This window comes from Spea bombifrons, chromosome 2 (genome assembly GCF_027358695.1).
Source record: "Spea bombifrons isolate aSpeBom1 chromosome 2, aSpeBom1.2.pri, whole genome shotgun sequence".
Taxonomy (NCBI): domain Eukaryota; kingdom Metazoa; phylum Chordata; class Amphibia; order Anura; family Pelobatidae; genus Spea; species Spea bombifrons.
The window spans coordinates 23,115,001-23,134,456 of record NC_071088.1 but is presented as its reverse complement, the minus strand read 5'-3'; the positions used below and the strand labels follow the sequence as shown (position 1 = coordinate 23,134,456).

Below are 19,456 nucleotides of genomic sequence, written 5' to 3'. Positions count from 1 at the left end.
GCTCTAGAAACCACCAGTTAAATGTGAAATGCATAGTGGTTATATTCAGAGTTTGTGGGACGGTTAGTATTCGTAAACCGAGGTGTAAGGTAGTTAATACAGGCCGAGACTGGGGTCCGTATGTAAGTAATTCGCGCTAACGTCAGCTCCGTGGTGTTTTGTGCCAGTTTTGTGTGTACTTTGTGAGTTTTTTTTTTATTTTATTTTCCAATTCAACTTGCCGAACAACCTACTTGAAATAGAGGAGTAGATTGAAGCGGTTCTTGTTTTTACGTTATTCGATGTACTATAGAGCTGCTGTGCACGAGGTCTCCCTTGCCTGCTCTTTTAGATGTTAGAAATCCCATTGCAAAGTGTTGTGTACCTGGTACTATATAACTCAGATAATAATACTATTGCTAGTCTGGTCCTAAAAGTTCATCCAGCTAGCTGGGAAAATACGTGGTAAAGGTGTATTTTACAGTACTGCTTTATGATACTTGTCTCTTAAGGTGGCGCTCCACCATCATCTGTTCCCTTAATGTGTATATAAACCCTATCATAATTAAGGAATATGTCCCATTATAAAGATTATATAAAATTATTAAAACTTTTTTCCTATTATTTAAGTATTAATCACTTATTTGGCAATGGTATATTAATGATTATCCTGTTAGTAGAGTTGAAAAATTATTAGAAACATTAATCTACTTAATATACTAATAAATAGGCTCAATTATTAGTAAATCAAGAAATCCAATATCTCAATAAGAGAAACGCAATAGGCATCAACCAATATCAAGGAACACCTTATAGCTGCAAAAACACAAGGACAAACTTCCCAAATGTCCCAATAAAATAACAAAAGTGTCTGTGCCCCCAAACAATAAATATGGCCATGAACCACCTAATTAATCAAAACAATATATAAATACCCTTCTGGAGAGGATGTATCTATCAACAACAGGCTCATAAAAAAGGAAACCAAAGAAACAACATCATACAGTATAGGGTAATACATCTGGTAAGTAGGGTAGATATCTATTTGGCAAGACAGACTCTTACAGCAAAAAGGGCACTGATATGCCCATATTAGTATATCAAGTTAATAATTAATATATTAACTAATTGGAGAAAAATTAATTCAACATTAATTAAACAAAGTTAATACCCTAGGGTCACCCCTGGCACCAAATACTAACACACATACTCATGATAACATCATAACTGACATGTTTAACTCCATACAATCGCAGACACACATGCTCACAAACATGCTAATACCCACACTTTAACACTATATGCTTACATACAGTCATACTAATGCGATACAATAACGCACACAACACCATACACTCATACATTTGCACACGCTATTCAACAACGTGCACTTACACACACTGACTCTAGCACTATACATATGCATACAGACTAACACTACAGACAAAGACTACTCTCCTTCTTCTCTCACAAAGACCAGCCTCCGCCGCAGCTTGTACTCTCCTTGTGAGCTGCCTGCCTGCTCCCTCAGTACTACTGTGGTATCGTGTAATGCATGTTAAGTGATGCGCTCGGTTCCTGGGTGCCATGCACCCACCTCAACACACTCCTGCGGCCAAGCCAACCAGTACTGAATTTACAATGCGTGATTGATTGTGTTCTGTTAGCCATACAATGTACACACATGCTTTCTGCATATACATGGCTAAGTTTTCCATGTTTATGTTCTACTGTCACCCTATGCCTTGTATATCAGGTATGTTCTGTTTTTGAATTGAATCAAGTAGTTTCTTTTTGTTTGGTTTTCCTTACTTAGGTAATGTGATTTACAGTGCTAAGAAGACTTCTCGTTCTGGAGAATGATGAATACTTTTTCAATGTAGTAATCTCAATTTAGATTCTGTAACTGGACAGGTCTCTCTCATTCAGGATATTGTTCTGTTTAAGCTTATGTGGTTTAATCAAACTGGTTGATCACAAATATTTCACACATGTCTATGTAGGGATCCTGGTGTAAATGTTAAGTAACTTGTTTATTTTGTATTTCTACAGATTCCAAGGAGGCAATAACTCTCTTTATATTTGTATAACAGCAAACCCCTAAAATGACAAAACTTACAACAGAACTCCTGTTAAAACATGGACTACCTAAATCCAAATCTTTAAAAGAGCTGAAAAAACTAAAGTATGTTTTTTTGTTTTACGTATGTCTGTGTTGTGATGCCCTGTGAACTGTTTCAAATTCACACGCAATGCTTTGGTGATCATATTTTACATGTAGGGCATAGAAAAGTATGGTATGTATGTGTGTATATGTGTGTGTGTGTGTGTGTGTATGTATATATATATATATATATATATATATGTATATATATATATATATGTATATATATAATACTTGAGACATTACATATAGATCAAGAAAAGTGATTTATAATTTGTTGGATCTGTCTCCCAGTAATATAAAACTGGCACTTTTCTAAAAGCTACTACAGTGTAGTAAAATTGGTCTATAAATGACCTCAAGTGGCCTTGATACTTTTGTGGTGTTTTTTTTTATTTTTTTTTTTTATTCTTTTTGCATTGAAAATATGTGCATTTGTTTGGTAACATATAAATTCGGATATATTTCCTTTAATAAACTTGTGAATACTAATCTTCTCCTAGCTTGTCAAAAATGCATCTTGAAACAAAAGATATAGACCCAAAGCTTTTTTCTCAAATGGTAAATCTTGAAGAATTGGATATCTCTGGAAATCTGATCTCCGAAATCCCCAGCAACCTACAACTTCATAACCTACGTGTTTTAAACTTCAATGATAATCAAGTGGAAGAGATAACTGTTTTAAAACAATTTCCCAACCTGGAGGAAGTCATGTACGAAGAAAATCTCTACCTGACAGTAAGTCTAATACTTTGATTGACTTTCCCTGCTTAAACAACACACCGATCTGATACTTTGCTAGTGAAATCCTTTGTTTCCTCTATGTTTGCTTAACATTGAGCTATTCTATGGTTTCCCACAAAGCAGTATGATAAGGAGTCATGATGTTTGTCAAGTGCATTGGGTTAACATTACCAAGCTATAACACCTATTTGAGAAATGCACAGCTGAAACTATTAGTATTATCAAAAATCCTGAACCATTTCAAAACAGGAAGCAATACAATGTTTTTATTAAAACTTTCTTGTCATACAATAAAAGTTGCCGTTCCGCTTAAAGATCTTTATGAAACTAAGCCATATTATTGTTTTCTTTAGGTCAGTGATAACCACAAGATATTTTGTCTTTTGCCTAAGCTAAGAAGGCTGAATAACAAGGATATAACCTCTCTAGCCAATCATTTTCGATTTGTCAACCACAGAGAGTTGAGTAGCAGGGTAAGTGCTCTTCTTTTTTTACTCGGGCATATTTAGCATGTGTGTATTGCATGCTAATGCCTAAATTATCATTTAACTCTCAAATCTTCACCTCTTTAAGTTACACTACACAATTCTTATACTTTGCTCTGTTGTAAAAGTAGCATTCCCACTGTACACTTTATTTAGACAATTTATTTTAGAAATCCGTTTCCATTTTTTTCTAATACATAACATGGATTCTTAAATCATGTATAATTTATATTGAGATGTTTTGTATGTTCATTGCATCAGGGGTTCACAAACCTAATATGTGTGGAATACTTGACTCCAGAAACATCTTTTTTTATGGGAAATGTACTATATAGGGCTGCAACAACAAATCGTTGCCAACGAATTTCATTATCGATTAGTTGAATCGATTTTTATCAATTATAAAATGAGGGTTTGCTCTGAAAAATACCCCTCATTATATAATCCGTTTAGTCTGACTCACAGCAGCAGCTCCTACTTACCAGTCCTTCCCTGTAATCACTGTGACAACTGGCCCCGCCCCTTCCTTCTCCAGAACCACATGGCTGTGACACTCATCTAACTAAGCATAAAATTAATATTTGGGCTACTGAAAGTTAGGGGGTTGATTTAGGGGCAGTTATGGTTAATGTGGTGTTTAGGGTTGATTTAGGGGCAGCTATGGTTAATGGGGTGTTTAGGGGCAGCTATGATTAATGGGGTGTTTAGGGTTAATTTAGGAGCAGCTGTGGTTAATGGTGTGTTTAGGGTTAATTTAGGGGCTGTTGTAGTTGATGGGGGTCTTTAGGGTTAATTTAGGGGTAGTTATGGTTAATGGGGTGTTTAGGGTTAATTTAATGATGAGGACTGAGGATTCATTTCATAAAGTTAACTTAAGGTGCAGTTAGAGATAAATGGGGTGGGGCAAACTAAGGGGAATCTAAATCCTGGGGGCAGTGACGATTAACCCAGTACTTATTTATAAAAGTATGGTGTTGGTGTGATGCGAACGGGTCTGTGACTCTATGAGGGCACCATGAGATATCGGGGGGGGGTTATAAGGCATATCTGGGGAGGACGGAGTGACATATCTGGGGGTATAAGGCATATGTGGGGAGGGCAGTCTGGCATGCCTGGGGAGGACGGAGTGGTGTATCAGGGGGTATAAGGCGTATCAGGCACAGTGGCGTATGTGGGAGTCAGCGTGGAGTGGCGTATGTGGGAGGCAGCGTGGCATGTCTGGGAGGCAGCGTGGCAAGCCTGGGCTCAAATGTGCATAAATTGGGTGGGCTGGTTGGGAAATAGACAAGAAATGCATTTTATCAGAGTTGTTTTTATTCTGCTGTTTGTATTTAACATAATTTGTTTATTAAATTATTTTAAATAAATGAAAAACTTACATTCATTTTTTTTTATCAGATTAATTGAAAAAATGATCTGCCAACTAATCGATTATGAAAATAATCGTTGGTTGCAGCCCTAGTACTATATTAAGTACACAGTTCTTAATATCTGTTTCTTAATATACCTCCAGAAATGCCTTTTAACCCCCTATATGCCACTCTGCCCCATGATATGCCACTCTGGCATATAGGGGGTTAAAAGGCACATCATGAGGCTGAGTGGCAAATAGGGGGTATAAGGCATTTCTGGGGGCAGTTGTGCATAACTGGGGGGGGCAGTTTGGCAAATAAAAGGAAATAAAAAAATATATATATTTTTCTCAATCATAGCTTTTATTAAATATGAAAATATTGTTTACATGAATTAATATTTACTAGTAAAACTTTTTTTCCTATAGGGTAGTCTTATATTCAGGCTTTTTGTTTTTTTCCTAAATATTTAGATTTTGGGGGGTCGTCTTATAATCGAGCAAATACGGTAATTTATATTTTCATGTAGGTTGAATCGTACTGGGAAAAGAACTACAAAGAAAAGTTGCCTAAGGATTCTCCCGAAGAGAAAATAAAAGCAATTGGTAAAGACTTTATGAAAACTGTAGTGGATCATGTTCGGTATGGACCAAACTCTCTGAAAGACTTTACAAAGTGGAAAGTAAGTAAATCAGACCTACGTCAATTGGGCCACGGTCATACCTTGTTCTTGACTGTACATGTTTTATACAGGACCAGTCTTAACAGAAGTGAAAATAAATAGCGGCACGTCAACACTTTACACTGTTTCTCAAATCTGATAGTATTTTCAGTTTGGTAGCCTTACAATGTTCCAACAAATGGTAATATACACTTTGTTTGTAATTGTATTTATCTTGAAATCATCCAATAATTCAGGTGAAAATGATAGCACAAGAACTCATTTCATTCATGTTGGCTCGTAAAGAAAAGAAGTCAGAACATCAATTGCAGCATTCGACTGAAGAAAGCAGTGATGTTAAGGTGAGTATTTTTATACAAAATGATCAGCATAAAACTGCAGAAACCCTGCCCATGTGGTTTCTTCCCATCCTGGCACAAAGTTTAATTTAATGAACTTTAAACTTGGTTTACAGACTACCCCACCTCACATCAGGCTGCAGGGCCCTCTTTACCTAATGTATAACTTTTTTTTTATATGTATTGTAAGAAACTGCGTAATTGGTTCACTGTGTGTGTATATATAATTTCTCATTTCCTGTGTTGTGTATATGAGGCACAGCTCTCTTGTACTGGTTTTGCTCTTTAAACCCTCTTTGACTCTCTCTTTGTTTGGTCTGATTAGCAAGTGGTACTGAACATTGTCTCTGTTTAAGAATAATTGTTCTGTTTTCTATGTGGTTTGCTGTCAGCCCCAATCAATCACAGAATCCTATAGGAGCTGCACTTCATCCAAGTGTGCAGCTTGTAGCTTTGGATTCTTCCAGGGAATAGTAACTATATTAAAACTGGGACTGTAGCTGCTCACTGAGTGGCCACCTCTTCATACATCTTGCCAACAACGGCTTCCAGAGCTATGCTTTCCTCCAGGAAACCGCTCCACCTCTGGAGCCCCAGCTGCCCCCACTTAATCCCCACATGCAGCTTGTAGGCCCATGCTGCCTTCAATAGCTTCCACCAAAGTTCTGCTTTTGACGGGTAGCTGCGGACAAGACAGTTTTGAACTGGAGGATTCTCAGTAGCTATAACTTTCACTCTGCTCATCCTTCCTTACTTGTCCTCATATTTGAGCATAGGAAGTTATTCTGACAGTATATCAATGCAGGGAGATTTGAGGGTAACCCTATTGTGCTCCTGTAGAACCCCCTCTTTCCAAGATAACCTCCCTTTTCAAGATCTATCATAGGACCTCTTTGTTTCACCATATTTGGAACAGGCTCACAGTAATGTCCTGAGACTAGAAGAAGACATACAAAATAGTATACAAATAAACAAGGATTCTATAGGTTTAAATGTTGAATCAACGAGGCTCTGCTGTTCTTTAGACAGCTGTTCCTTGAGTCTTAAATCATGTCTGTCCCTGAGGAACAGCTCTGGTATATTGCACTGACTAGGGATATGAGGGAAAAGGACATAAAGGTCTCCTGTGTGAGACCCAATCGTCTGTTATATGATGTGAGATTACAAACTTTTTGTATATTTTAGTCCTGTGAGTGCGTCGAGTTTTTCTTTGACTGTATTTCTGCTGTTGGAAAGCACCAGTAAACTAACTTTTGAGTGCTGAGATATTGGAACATATATTTAATTTATCCTGCTTCTTGCGGATATATGCTGACTATGCACTGATTATGGGCTTATGATTTTATAGTATGTAAAATTCCTTCTATATCTCTTCAGATGTACACATCTGAATAGGTATAATAAAGATGAGAGGAATAGTGTTCAGACTAATTAAAATATCCATCCACAAGTTTGCTTTGTTTTATCCAACATTAATGTAAAATCTTTTTCCTTCCCCTCCCACAGAATTTGGAGAGCTCCAAAAATAAGCGTAATCTTTCATCCGACTGTCCTGAAGTGTCTCCCACAAAAAGGCAGCGAATAACAAGTGAAAGTCTGTCAGTATCTCTCTTGCCATGTAGATCAACCAAATTGCAGCAGACCCCTTTTCACACTACTCAAATTAAGTTGAAAGAAGGTAGTACACGTCAAGAGCAACCAGGTAAAAAGGGATTAATGAATTATCTGTCGGATAAGTCCAGCCCTTTGAAAAAACAACCCAAAGTGGACTCTGCTTTGTCTACTGGAAAACGTAATCTTCAGTTTCAGCAAAAACTCAAGGTAAGTACATATTTTTAACTGCATAACATACACTCCTGACTCCTTGCAAGGAAGCCTCTCTGCCATGCCAAGCTATAAATATTTAGAATGATTTTATGTATGTATCAAGGAAATACAGTATGCATATGTTGGCAAAAAAAATATACTGTCCATTTGTAAGTGGAAAATATCTTGGATGCATATTAGGAATATGCATCTGTTCTCAACTATATATTGCATCACCATAATAAATTCAAATTTTCTAGAATATATTTTAAGTCCATGGTCCTAAAGATGTTTACTACCATCCTTTGGGCAACCCAAATGTATAATGCTATACCAGCCAGTGTTCTCTTCCCATTCTAACCGTAAAATCTTGGGTATAACGCACCCTTTTTCAGGAGTTTAGGAAAGGAGGGTATGTATTATAACCAAGTACTCTTTGAAATGTGCTGCACCCATGAGCGTGATCGTGCAGTGTTCACTTCATGATTGTTGGTTTACCAGCAATTCCATCCCAGCTACCATAGCTAGCTTCAGGGACAAAATCCAGAGTATCTTTGGCCCCCATGTTAGTGTGGGGTATTAGCCCGTAACACCTCCTGCTGCATGATTGCTTCATGAGAGCGTTCATGCAGAGTTAATCCTCCAACCCCTCCAATGCCAATTAAGTAGCACTGACCAAGGTGTTTCCTGATGTCAGACTCTGCAGCAGTTCAAACTTTTATGGAGCCAATCTGGAGTTGGCTGGTGACTATCCTATAGACCACAAATTCTCTAATCATTGACAGCCACTGGATGACCTCTCCCATCTGAGAGGCATCCAGGCCATACAAGTGATGATAAAACACCTTTTTATTAATAAAAAAAAATAAACATTTTAACAGCTTTACGTTTTTATTACATAACTGATTACTGTATGATCACTGATTAATGGCATTTTGAATCATTGATTCATTTGATTCACTGAGCAATGTCAGTGGTCTAAACTTGCCGCTTATAAGTGATCTCATAGCGGTAATTTTTTTTTACCATACTTTTAACCTAATAAACTGCTATGTGATCACTGATCACATAACTCTTAAGGTTGTTGATCAGTGTCAGCGACCTGATCAGGTGGGTGCTTTTTTTTTTTAAATTTTTTTGTGTTAACCCCTTTGTTCCCCTATAGACGTACCGGGACGTCCAAAAAACGCCCACTAAGAAACCCTTATGGACGTCCCGGTACGTCCAGCCCTTCGTGCAGCGTCAGGGACACATCCCTGCAGCTGCACGGGAGACCAGGCTGTCGTTTGACAGCCTGGACTCCTCACTGACGGCAGAAGCCGTCTTTGCAAAACGCGCGATCGGGCATTCCCTTCCGGGTTGCGTCACTGCTGACGTAACCCGGAAGGTCATCGGAGGACAGGATATCCCCTGCGGGGATCGCGGGGAGGGGAGTGAGAAACCATCTTTCTCACTCCCCCTCCCGTCCTGTAACAGAAATTTACAGGACAATAGGATTAAAACCTGTTGACGCCTACTGGTACAAAAGGCGTACAACGGTAAGAGGATACACTGTCTTGTATTAGTTGCCTCAAATATCTACAATTGGATTATGTTGTATTCCATTAAATTAATTTGGTCACCCCAAAACACATCTGTCCTTGATTTTCTTTTAAAGCTCAGTTGTTATCATAATGTTTTCATCCCAGATGTAGAGTGATATAGTGATGCACCGAAATGAAAATTCTGGACCGAAACCGATAATTCAGGATGCACTTGGCCGAAACCAAAAACTACTACCCCCACCTTTAAATAAATAAATAAATAATTAAAAAAATAAAATTATATATATATATATATATATAATCATTTTATATACCGTATTTGGTCGATTTATAAGACAAGGTTTTTTTCAGAGCAGATGCTCTGAAAAATACCCCTCGTCTTATAATTGAGGTAGTCTTCTAATCGGACCCCAAATAGAGGTCTGACTAAGATCCAGATCCCCGCAACGCTGCAGGGGACCTGGATCCTCCTATCTGGTTATCAGCTGCTGCCGGCACTTCCAGCTGAGGTTGTCTACGTGCATTGTGCACAGAGGCGTATCTACCGAAAATAGCGCCTATGGCAAGCGCTGAAATTGCGCCCCTGACCAAATATCTAACCCCTCTCCCCCTTTGTAGTTCTCACCTTGAGGTCCAGCGACGAGAGCACAAGGCTTATGCCTTCTTGCACTGCTGCGGTGCCCGCTGCTTCACTGCTGAGCGCCTTAATATGACGTCATATTTCGGCTCTCAGCACTGAAGCAGCGGGCACCGGGACGGAGGCAGAGGCCTCGTGGAGGAGAATGAGGACCGCTGAGCGGTTGCTAGGCGCCCCTCTCTCTCCTCCGCATCAAAAAAAAAAAGACTGCGTTTGAAAGCAGCTCACTGGCGCGCCCCTTTCAAATGGCGCCTATGGCAGGAGCCATAGGTGCCATACCCTAGATACGCCTCTGATTGTGCATACCTTCCCTGGCTGCCAGAGAGGAGCAGCCGGTGAACATCAGCTCGATGGCCGCACACAACCCCCGCTACTGCTGGCAAATACGGTATATACAATATTAATTAGTGTGTGTGTGTATATATATATATGTGTGTATGTATATATATAATATAATATATATTGCTAACCGCAAACGCACTCCTTTCATGCAACCAGTACATGCTGGAATCTGGGTATGCCTGGGCATGATAGGAGTGTGATTGCTGTTATCAATCATATATATTTAATATAGCAATCACACTCCTATCGTGCACAAGCAGCCAATACATGCTGAAACCCGGCTAGCTACCCCCCTTGTGTATTGATGCTGCCCTGCAGGATGGGGTCCGCACATCAATTACAGCCTCCCTGTGCCGTGCCCTTACACATCCTTGCTATCACAGACATATTCATTAATTCACTTGTCTGTTCCTTCACTCACAGATACTCATCCATTCCCTCACTCACTCACAGATACTCATTAATACACCCACCTGAACTGCAGATTTCCTGGTGCTTCCGCAGGGGGTGCTGCTTCCCTCTGTTCTGTTCCTTCTCTTGTTCCGCTCAGGCGAAGCAGGAATGGAGCAGGGTCATGTGACGTAAATTCACGACTCTGCTGGATTCCTGCTTCCCCTGGGTGGAAAAAGAGACGTTGCTAGCACAGATAAGCAGCAGCAATTGCGGAATTGAGGATAATAGTGCTGCTTTGCATTTTTTTCCCCCCCGAATATAACAAGTGTTATGTATTTTGTTCATCCCCAGAAAGGGCTTCATATGGAGCCACTTCATTTCCTTCAGTGTCACAGTAAAAGCAATAGCAGTGATGATTTCAGCACCCAGTTGTGGGCATGTGCATTTGAACCCGCATTGGATAACTCTTTAAGCAAGGGTGAGTAATTTTATATTACTGTACTGGTACCATCAGAAATATATTTACCTTTCATGCTGCCCTAGGACTGACCTAGTGCAGCACCCCACCTGACCAGTTATTGTAAACGAATTAAGCTTTTTTTTTGTGGAAAAATATCAATATGAATTAACCAGGTTTGTTTGCCCATTTTCTGGCACTTTCAAATATGATGACACTATAAAAACCAGTATATCTTTCTTTATAGTTGCATCCTGTGGTGGAGATTCCGTCTGTGTAACTGACTGTGACACTGGCAAGGTTCTGAAAAAATACAAAGTGACTGGAGAGGTAAGAACCACTCTGAGGCCCCTTGATTTTACTATATAAAGACACAGCATAGTATTCTGTGGTTGAGACAAAAATTGGTCTTCTTGCAAATGACATCAATAAATGATCTGCCACCCCTATGGATGCACTAATAAGTCCATGGAAAATAGCCCTCGCGACATATCTGTAATCCATCCTATTTTGCAGTGGCAGGGAAATCTAAAGACCAACCAGGTCTTGTTGGCAGATCTTGTGTAATGGCGCTTGTACTCCTTTATTTTGTGAGTACCTGATCACACAATTGGGCATTTCTTTCTGGTGCATGTTAATGCTGATACTGGCAGACACAATCCTGGAGACAAGTAGGGAGCCAGAAGGGTTTTATCCAGACCCTGCTGGGATCTGTAATGCCCCCTCTACTGGCACACATTGTGATCATAAAGTATTATTTATTGTTTTGTATAGCGCCTGTATTGTTTTGTACAGCTGAAGTGCTGTGCAAATACAATAAAAATTGTATGTGAGGATTGTCATGACATCAATTGGGTTATTTAAACACAAGACCTGACACATAAATTGAGTTGGTTTTCAGCAGTGGTACGATCTCTGTAGTAGAAATCTCAATAACAAAAGTTATGGTGGGTAAAGGTAATGGGAAAACCCTTCCACCAGAAATCTGAAGTGATTTCACTTGTCCTGAAACAATTTTTTTTTATGTGGGTACATCTGTCTTGTAAAAAGGGAGTCATTGTTGAACCAACATAGGAACACAAAAAAAATGTTTAGGTGCCAGCATATTTTTCATATCTTAGCTGTCAAGGATGATGATGCTAATGCATAGAGTATGAGGTTATCATTTTCACATCTTACTAAAAAAAACTCATCTTTGAAGGTTGTGGTTTTCTGATCTAGGTTGTCTTGTGTGATTCTGTAGTGGTAGTTGAGGACTTGAGGTCATTTGTTTACTTCAGCATGCAATGCTTTAAAGGGTGGAGAAGCCTACCACAGGAGTAGTAGTAGAAACTTTAGGAATGCCTGGGATGGTTATATGGCTTATTTGTGGTCTGGGAACTTGATTGGCAAATTGTCATCTGAATATCAATTCTGTGTTTTAGGAGTTCTTTACTTTGGCATGGTCAACACTTACTATGATAAACAAAGAAGGTCAGAAGAGGAAGATTAATATATTAGCTGCTGCTGGAAAGCTTGGAATAATAAAATTAATTCATCCAAAAATTAATTTAGCCTATGGAGAAATAAAGGCTCACAAAAAGGCAATTTCTGTCATATGCTTCAGCCCACATCAGGAAACTTTTCTTTTCAGTAAGTATTCACACATCATCCTTGTGTTGGCATTGTTCCCTTCACTCCCTTCTGGTTTAACCCCCTTCCTTTGCACAGCTAGAATTACACCTTTACTGAGATGAAAATCCCAATCCCCTTAACTATACAGTTAACTAACCTCATTTAAACATTTGCAATGTCATGTATCCTGTCTTCTACAACATTGGTAACTGGGAAGAAGTTAAAAAAAAAAAAAAAAAAAGTTTCCCCTTTTGTTTGTTTCTTCCCTTCCAGGTGGATCCTATGACAAAAGAATTATCTTATGGGATATTGGTGTACCAGATTGTGAATACAATTTCAGAGCTAGGTATGGCATTTAAAAAATAAATAAAAAGGATAGGAGAAATATGATAAAGTGCCCTCCACAAATATTGGCACCCTTGGTGAATATGATCAAAGAAGGCTGGGTCTTTATTAACCTCTTTATCTTTCCTTTTTTCTCGTATGAATTCATAAGGGGGCAATAACTGTAGCACACATTTCACTTTTTTTTTTTGTTGATAAACCGGTATTTTTTATTTATTTTTTGTTTCTAGAAAAGATTGAAAGGTTAAGCAATTCACAATTTTTCAGCTGCCTTCTTTTATATTTAACAAGTGTGCCAGTGTTTGCTCTGAAAAATATCCCTAGTTATGTTGTCTTCTAATCGCACATTACGCTCTTATCTCGACTGAAGCCTTTCCTTGTAGCTGCTGCAGCCGTGGCATTACCACAGGGTCATTACTTGACTCCATGGGTGGTTTGACAAATTTGAGTGTCCTTGAGTCTGTAGTATCCAGTATGTACAAGTTAATAGAAAAAGTATGTTATTCCTTCTTGTGCTAAAGACTTAATTGTAGTCTCATTTGTTTTATCAGTCAGCTTCTTATACTTGACGCCTCTTCTACTCCTTTACGAATTTGTCCAGTCCCTGCATGTCCTGATCAGTATTTGCTGGCTGCTTGTGAGGATGGTTGCTTTGTTTGGGACATAAAACTCAACAAAACCCAAGGGAAAAGGTAAAACTCTTTTGAACTCTGTTAGTCAACTTTTTTTTAATTTTTTTTTTACATTTATTTATTAAGAATTAAGAAGCTGGCCTCTTCCACGTGAATTTCACTTGGCATAGTTGTCTCAAGTGAAACCTTGATTTACGACATACTGTAGGGGGGGATGTACTAAAGACTGGCAAAGGTCATCTCTGTCATCTTTCATTATCTTTCTGTTTTCACATGAAAATAATGCATACATCTGTATATCGTGTGTGTCATGGTATATTTGTAACATGAAGAAATTTGGCAAAGGACTGCAATTTCAAACCCATCAACCATTATTTTCAAACATTTTATCTATCAGATCTTGGGAGGTAGAATTCAATTTTCCGATATATAACAATGAAACAAAGAAGTCTGACTTCCACATAATAGATGGCCTTGCATTTCTAAACCAAGACCTCATAGGTGAGTACAAGGCTATAGTCTGTTTGGATATAATGAAACACTAGGGTGCAAACCATATGTTTGCAAATGATTTGAACCTTTCAGATTTTTGAATAAGACTTAAAAACAGCGAGCAGCCCTTCTAGAAGCTGGCTTAGCATAATGCATAGATGGTGAGAATATTTACAATCTGGCCCCACCTAACTGTGAATTTATGTAGGGCCAAAAAAAATTAAAAATAAATCACCATCTTCTTTTATAAGGCTCTGTTGATATCCATTTTGTTAGGTGTCTGGTATGCTGCCAGATTGTGACTTTGATAATATTTATACAAGCAACGTCCTACTTGTTTACCATCTGCAACTCAGTAGATATAAAAGAAGATTGGGTCTTTATGGCTGAAGTTTTCTTGACCATAAAGGCATTAAAATTGGCTGCTGTAGAAGCTGTGCTGGGTTTTTTTTTTATGATAAGCATATTTTACCTAGCTGTTAGCAACATTGTTTTATAAGTGTGTTTTGTCTTTAAGTAACATTTGCCCAGGTTTTACTTTCTGTTTAAAGTTACAAAAAAATTAATTGTTTTATATAAAGCCTGTTTTGGGGTTTTTTTATTTTTATTTTTTTTTTTAGTTTCTAAAAGTGCAATGCAGGGGTCTATTTATGTATGGAGCTGGGAGAGATCTTTCAGAACAAAGAAATCTAAAGGCCCTAAGAAACTGGACGCAGTAATATTGGCAGAGCTGAAATGGTCAGAGACTGATCTTCCATATCTGACTCTCTCAGCATCTTCGGGTAAATTATCTCAAATCCAGTATTTGCATAAAACAGTGGAAGGGTTGTACTTATTGGTTTGTTCTAGGTTAATACACTGCGAGTGTCTTTCAACGGTGAACAATATAATATTTCTTGTCCAGTATTAGTATTTTCAAAAAGCTTTTCTCTCTCAATGGTGGTAAAATAGATTGGCATTAAGTGTATTTGTCTTATTAATTTTTTTACTTACTGTGCGAAGAAGAAAAAAATACTCAACTTGTAAGCTGTCTTGAGGACAAAATAAATGTGCTGCTACCTGAATGCTGCCATTACAATAAGGCTAACCAAGCTGTTTTATTCCTTGTTTACAGAAGGATTCTGTGTCTTCTGTGGTGATGAAGCTGGGAAAGTATGGATATATGACCTTCATACTTATGAAGCAGAATTAATAAAGGGCATCTTCAGCAATACTCTGAAAGAGCCCTCAAAGGTATTGCACATATTAACTTAGATTTTGTTAGAACTACATGCAATTAAAATTAGTCTTTTTTTTTTTTTCTTTTTTTTCAATCTATCCTTTCTCTATATGTGGACAGTATGCATTGAGTAGCAGTGGATTTAGGCCTTGGATCACTGGCAGTTACTTTAACACACAAATTAGTTAACAATCTTTTTTTTTATTTTATTTTTTTTAACCTTGCCCCACAAGTAAATGTCAAATCTGTGAGCCAACATAAATAATAAATAGATTTGATAATGAATAAAAGTATTTGGCAATACCGTATTTGCTTGAATATAAGACAAGATGTCTTTCAGAGCATATGCTCTGAAAAATACCCCTCGTCTTATATTCAAAGTCAACTGGACCTCAAATAGAGGTCTGACTAAGACCCAGATCCCCCGGAGCGCTGCAGGGGACCTGGATCCTCCTCTCTGGCAGCCAGTGAACGTCTTGTGTGATGCGTGCAGACAACCTCCACTGCTGCCCCCACTAGACACCAGGGAGTGTGGAGCATGGGGCAGGTCTATGGATGCATCGGTAAGTCGGGGGGCAGAATGTTTCTCTCTTGACTTGTTCACTCCAAAACGGTCATTACCTCCTCCCAGGATTTCACACGTGCTGTACCCCTTCTCTGGAATTCCCTACCCTTTTCTGTCAGACACTCTCCCTCGTATTCAACTTTTAAAAGCTCTCTGAAAACCCATCTTTTTGGAGAAGGGTTTTCTTCCTAGCACTCAGCCAGCATCCTAATCAAGCCATCTGAATGACTAACAACCTCTACAGATCACCCTCACTCGAGAGTCACCCTGATTCAAGAGTTCTACTCCTATTTTTTAATTTCCCCCTCAATTTACAACTAGATTGTAAGCTTGCAAGAGCAGGTCCTCTTTTCCTTTTGGACCACCTTATTGTGTGTGATTTTAATTTTTTGCTGATTGTAACAGCGCTATGGAATCTGATGGTGCTATATAAACACATGTAATGTAACAAGGCATCTTACATGAATGCCAGAAATGAGAGGTTTTGGTTATATCAATTGGCCAATTAAGCTCACCTGCCACGTCAAGGCACACTATCAATAGGGTGAGAATCTACTCTCTCCTCCTGTGTAGTGGGCACACAAAGCTGTTTATACTGCTACCAAAACCTTATTAATATGTTGGGGAGGTGCAATTTAACCTTCCACTTAACCCCTGGGCAGCAAGCTGCAACCAGACAAATGAGGAACCAAAAACCTCACATATGTGCAAGCAGAGAAAACAAAGTTCTGTGCGCTAACCTAGTCCCAGGCTCAAATAATAAAGGTGTAAAATGGCCTATCAAACAGGTGTGAGCAATAATAAATACCTCATTTATATTATGTTTATATATTTGTTGCCAACTTCATGCTTTCGTAGATAACTGGAGTTATCACATTGTTTATCTGATTTGAAAGGTTTTTTTTTTTTGTTTTGTTTTTTTTTTTACCTAATTTGAGTTTTTGTAGAGTATAATTGGTTTTGGGGGTTACCTAAGCCTTCTTGGGTACTTTTAAACCTTAAATAGAACTTGGTGGTGGCAGTAAAAAATGTTTTGGAGTCATGGGGTTAAGGTGTACTTGCTCTGGACCTTGGAAGCAGACCATTAACCCTTCCATGCCCATATTTCCCTTAACGTCACGGTAAGAGCCGACAAGCTGGTGGCGGTTTGGGGCATCCCTGACACTTGATCCTAGCCTTATTTTCAACTTGTGTTTTTTCTATGAAACCTAAGGGAGACTATGTTATAGCTATATTCAGAAAAAGACTGTTCTTATCTCCTGTTACAGATAAAATAAATGTGTTTGAGCTTTTTTAATATTTTTAAAGATATAGAGATACCGTGAAAGTCATCCCTGTTATTCTAGCGCTGCCACATTCAAAATATTTTACAATTGATTTATCATTATTTTGTGCCTGGTTGATCTGTTTAAATAAAACAATGTTTTTCTATTGATTTATATAGCACCATCATAGTCCACATAGCTATTCAAGTCTTGTCACTAACTTTTTTTTCTTTTTTCTTCCATTAATAGATTCTTCATTGGCCATCACTTACTTCAAGCAAAGATGTGGTGTCTGGACCGTTGATAAACAACGTGGCCGTTGACTCAGCATTACAATATTTAGTGGCATTAACAGATAAAAACCTCATTGCGATATGGAAAATATTATAACTTTTGAACAGACTTTTTTTAGCATTTTAAAAATTTTATGCAAACTGTTATCTCACATTCAAGTTACGCCGTCTGTGATTTTTTTGGTGATTCAACTGTAATAGCGACAAAAAAAAAAAAAAAGGCATTTCTAAAAGTTGCCCTATGTTTTCAATTAAATGTAGATATCGGCTTTTCTGTCCCCAACGCAAATGTTGGCTAGAATAATATTTCTTTTTTATTCACTTTAGGAAAATTTAAAAAAAAGTGTATCTGAAATCATGCAATAAGATCTTAATTTCATTAGCATAAGAAAACCGGTTGCATATTTACACTGTGCACTCAGAGTTGTACAAACTTTCCTCCCATAACTGATTTCTGAACTCTGCAAGAAAATTGGATTGTGAACAATACTTAAAGTTGAATCAAACTCACATGCTGTTTTTGCAAATAGTTAAAAATACTTTTTTAGATTTTAATAGCTATATCTATAATTTTAATTAGTGGGCCTTTCGTGATTAACATCATAACAGCTATGTCAACAAAATTATATACCGTATTTGCTCGATTATAAGATGACCCTGATTATAAGACGACCCCCCAAAATCTGAATATTAACTTAGGAAAAAAAGAGCCTGAATATAAGACGACCCGAAAGGAAAAAAGTTTTACCAGTAAATGTTAATTCATGTAAACTATTTTTTTTAATAAAAGCTATGATTGAGAAAAAGATTTTTTTGTTTTTATTTCTTGTATTTTCCAACCTGTTCCCCAGTTACGCACATCTGCCCCCAGGCTTGCCACTCCAATATGGCACTGTGGCCCATAATATGCCTTTTAACCCTCTATATGCCACTGTGCCCCATGGTATGCCTTTTGACCCCCTATGTGCCACTCTGCCTCCAGAAATGCCTTATACCCCTATATCCCATTCTGGCATTTAGGGGGTTAAAATGCATATTATGGGGCAGAGTGGCATATAGTGAGGTATAAGGCATTTCAGGAGGCAGAGTGGCATTAAGGGAGTTAAAAGGCATTGTATAGAGCACTCTGCCTCCAGAAATGCCTTATACCTCTATATGCCACTCTGCCATTTAGGGGGTTAAAAGGCATGTTATGGGCCAGAGTGGCATATAGGGAGGTATAAGGCATGTCAGGAGGCAGAGTGCTCTATTAAATGCCCCCTTAACGCCACTCCAGAATTGCCCTACGCCCCCATTTATCTCTCTCTCTCTCTCTCTCTCTCTCTCTCTCTCTCTCTCTCTCTCTCTCTCTCTCTCTCTCTCTCTCTCTCTCTCTCTCTCTCTCTCTCTCTCTCTCTCTCTCTCTCTCTCTCTCTCTCTCTCTCTCTCTCTCTCTCTCTCTCTCGTATAGTTTCCCCGGCTGTCAGAGGTCTGATCTCTGAAAGTCGAGGAAGATCTATGCGACGGACACAGACAACCGATCGCGTGGACGCCAACCCGCTGCCCCGGCAAGTGTGTGTATGATGATGGGGGGGGGGGGTCGGGTAAGACAGGAGGATCCAGGTCCCCTGCGGGGGATCTGGATCTTAGTCTCCTAATCAGACCTCTATTTGAGGTCTGATTAGAAGACGACCCCGATTAGAAGACGAGGGGTATTTTTCAGACCATTTGCTCTGGAAAAAACCTCATCTTATAATCGAGCAAATACGGTATCTTTATAGGCGTTTTTTGGACGTCCTGGTACGTCTATAGGGGATTGAAGGGGTTAAGTAATCCTTGTTTTACATTTTCCTTGATTTATAGACGTATGGTGGGACAGGTGTGGAGTGCCTTGTAGCTTTTGATTTTAGTTATGCTTTTTCTCCCTATTTAGATTTATTCACAATTCTTGAGGTGCGCTTCAGTATTTCTCTTATTTCTAAAAATATAATTTGAAGAACAGTAATTCTGGAAAGCACATTAAAACAAAAACCGTAAAAAACCTTTAAAAGGTGACACAACAGATTTCAGTGTCAAAACTGTGCCCATGGTGTAAGGGCGCTCTTTGTACTATAGAGGGTGCTCTCAGC

General features: G+C 38.5%; 1 protein-coding gene across 1 annotated transcript; it reads left to right on the top strand.

Moving 5' to 3' along the window:
* The first annotated feature begins 11 nt into the window (after positions 1–11).
* LRWD1 (leucine rich repeats and WD repeat domain containing 1) lies at positions 12–18,148 on the top strand. The gene is made up of 16 exons (XM_053457139.1): positions 12–122; positions 2,032–2,164; positions 2,647–2,881; positions 3,241–3,360; positions 5,254–5,406; positions 5,643–5,747; positions 7,251–7,565; positions 10,818–10,944; positions 11,171–11,253; positions 12,348–12,555; positions 12,811–12,883; positions 13,434–13,574; positions 13,912–14,015; positions 14,627–14,788; positions 15,121–15,239; positions 17,305–18,148. Exons 2-16 carry the CDS (start codon positions 2,085–2,087, stop codon positions 17,443–17,445), a joined length of 2,166 nt encoding a protein of 721 aa, XP_053313114.1. The 5' UTR covers positions 12–122; positions 2,032–2,084; the 3' UTR covers positions 17,446–18,148.
* The last annotated feature ends 1,308 nt before the right edge of the window (positions 18,149–19,456 follow it).